This window comes from Eucalyptus grandis, chromosome 9 (genome assembly GCF_016545825.1).
Source record: "Eucalyptus grandis isolate ANBG69807.140 chromosome 9, ASM1654582v1, whole genome shotgun sequence".
Classification (NCBI taxonomy): Eukaryota; Viridiplantae; Streptophyta; class Magnoliopsida; order Myrtales; family Myrtaceae; genus Eucalyptus; species Eucalyptus grandis.
This window is the reverse complement of record NC_052620.1, coordinates 16776756-16779194: the sequence shown is the minus strand read 5'-3', so window position 1 is coordinate 16779194 and position 2439 is coordinate 16776756. Positions and strand designations below refer to the sequence as shown.

The 2439-nt window shown below is 40.3% G+C and overlaps 1 protein-coding gene across 1 annotated transcript; it reads right to left on the bottom strand.

Moving 5' to 3' along the window:
* Positions 1-1341: 1341 nt before the first annotated feature.
* On the bottom strand, positions 1342-1770 carry LOC120288429 (putative cysteine-rich receptor-like protein kinase 9). Its single transcript, XM_039302404.1, has one exon. The coding sequence runs from the start codon at positions 1768-1770 to the stop codon at positions 1342-1344; it is 429 nt and encodes a 142-aa protein (XP_039158338.1).
* Between the last annotated feature and the right edge of the window lie 669 nt (positions 1771-2439).

Sequence of the window (2439 nt, the reverse complement as noted above, 5' to 3'; positions counted from 1 at the left end):
TTACAAAAAAAAAAATAACAATGTGTCTCAACAAGGAATTTTTTTATGTCACTGTTTCTAGTGTACTTTTAGATATTCCTATATCTTTTTACGTACTTTGCATAAAAGTATTTCATCAATAGTAAAATAAAATCGCTAATACTTTGATATCTTAATCAGAGACTTCATATTGTTTCAGAGAAAGCAAATAATAAATAACATATGCACCACAAAAGTGAGTGCTTGGGATAAAAGTGACAAAGAATGGGTAGGTTGCTATAAGAGTAACGATGAAGAAGAGGCTTTTATTTAAAAAAAAAAAAAAAAAAAAGCAATAAGATTAAATTTGCAAGAAATCCACAATTGAAAAGTAAATTAATCGAAAAAACCTGCAAAAATGAATGGATTTAGTCATATACAGGATGGATAAAGCTTAACCCTTTCCAGACTGAGCAAGACTTCCAACCACCCACCAGTCAGTTTCATTGGATTTTTTTTCCCTTTCTAAAAGGATTTTCCGAACATAAAATTAAGGCCGAGTGTATAGTGCTATTAGCAAATCAAGACAAACTTGCCTTCCAAGCGGGAGGCTAACAAGACACAACAGTCGACTGCCGTCGGCAACTTTTCTGTGCACAAGGCCATGGGAGGATAGCCTCGGCTTAAAGTTTATTTTATTTTTAACTTATGTTTCAGAAATTAAAAGACTCGTACCATCTCTGTCCGTCCGAAAAGCAAGAACCCTGGACGAGCAGAACAATCCGTAGATAGACTTGAAAGCAGGAAAAAAAGGAGCTGTTTTTTTATTTATTTTTTATTTATAATTATAAATCCTTTTGGAATGAGAACTCCAACTATAATAGTGCAAATAATAATCATTCTGTCCCGAAGTCATGACGTCTGGTCAGAAATTAATTTTTCTATTTATATTCCTCGGACAAGCTTCTAAATAAAAATACGCATTCGATAATGGCACAAATCCAAAATAGAAATTAATTTGATCATGACATAAAATTTCTCTTTCTTGGGGGCCCGCAGTGGGAGGTAAGGGGGAGGCGGATGGCAATAGGTGGGGGGGGTGATGAGCGGCGGCAAATAGTGGACAACAGGTGGGCAATGAGTGGATGGCCGGCTAGTAGTGATGGCGAGCGATAAGAAAATTTGTATTTCTCATTTTTGTTTCAAAAATAGAAAAGTAAAAAATTTACGTTTGATTTTTATTTCAAAATTCTTTGTGAAGTAAAAATTTATTTCAAAAATAGAAAAATGAAATTTACCTTATCAAACAAATTTTTGTTCTAAAATTTACTTTTAAAAATAGAAAAATAGAAAAATATAGTAACAAAATAATTATTATGCACGTCAACCAACTTGTTTTGTGGTGTTAAAGTAGTGGGAGAGAGAGGCAAAAGGAAAGTTCCATATCCCTTCGGGAGGGAGAGGGGGAGGAGGAGGTGGGCCCGGCGCGGGGCCCTCATTATAAAAGGGACGAATGTCGAACCTCACGTTGCAGCACGGGGTGAATATCCTCCCTCCTGGCCTCCCCAGGGGAACACGCGGAATCACTGATCGGAGGCACGTGTTACAGTCCCACGGCGTCAAGTCCGGCGTGCACTGCGCTATCATGTACAGCTTCTCAGGCGTGGTAACATTGGCTTCCGCAGTTGCGAATCTGTTTCCCGAACCCCTCCAGGCGACGTCTTTGATGGTGTCACCGAGTACTTGCAAGAACTTGGCTGAGTTAGCGATGTTCCCGGCGTAGGACATTGTAAAAATAGGCTCATCTTCCATGACCGAGAACACGGACTCGTTCGAGTATCGTAACATGCACTCATCGTACCAGATCACAAAGGCTCGCTGGTCAGGGCATTTCTGGAGGATATCCCGTTTACCAGTGACGACGCAGTCGCTGCACGTGGAGGGTTTTGGCGGGCAGTGGCATTGGCAAAGCCATCCTTGCTGTTGGTGGCAGAGGAGGAGAGGGAAGAGAGGGGGATGTCGAGGTTTTATCGGTAGGTGGAGTTGGGAGTGAAGAGGGTGGTGTCTGTGCAATTATGATACAGATATGCGGGTGTGGCTTCAGTAATGAAAATTCTGATGATGAAGAAGGAGAGAGATAGGAAGACGGCGAAGGAAGACTTCATGGTTGGATTGATGATTGTATTAGCCTAGCGAGATTGGCCTAGAATTGTAGGAACAATGATGTTTGAATTGTCGTCCTATAAATTTGGTCCCATGCAACTTGTGTGACATGACTCCATCGAAAAGTCTCGTACAACTTTATGATGGATGTGTAGTTTCTGGACCAATGATGTTTGAATTGTCGTACCATTGATTTTGTGCGTCCGTCCTGCAAGTTCCACGTGCTTGCATGACATTTCTCCATCGGAAAGTCTTGTACAACTTCATGATAGATGTGTAGTTTCTGGACCTCTCGTATTCGATAAATTAATTAACTAA

Bases quoted from the DNA above. Each gene is read 5' to 3' on its own strand.
- LOC120288429 (XM_039302404.1), bottom strand. From the start codon at position 1,770: ATGGAAGATGAGCCTATTTTTACAATGTCCTACGCCGGGAACATCGCT.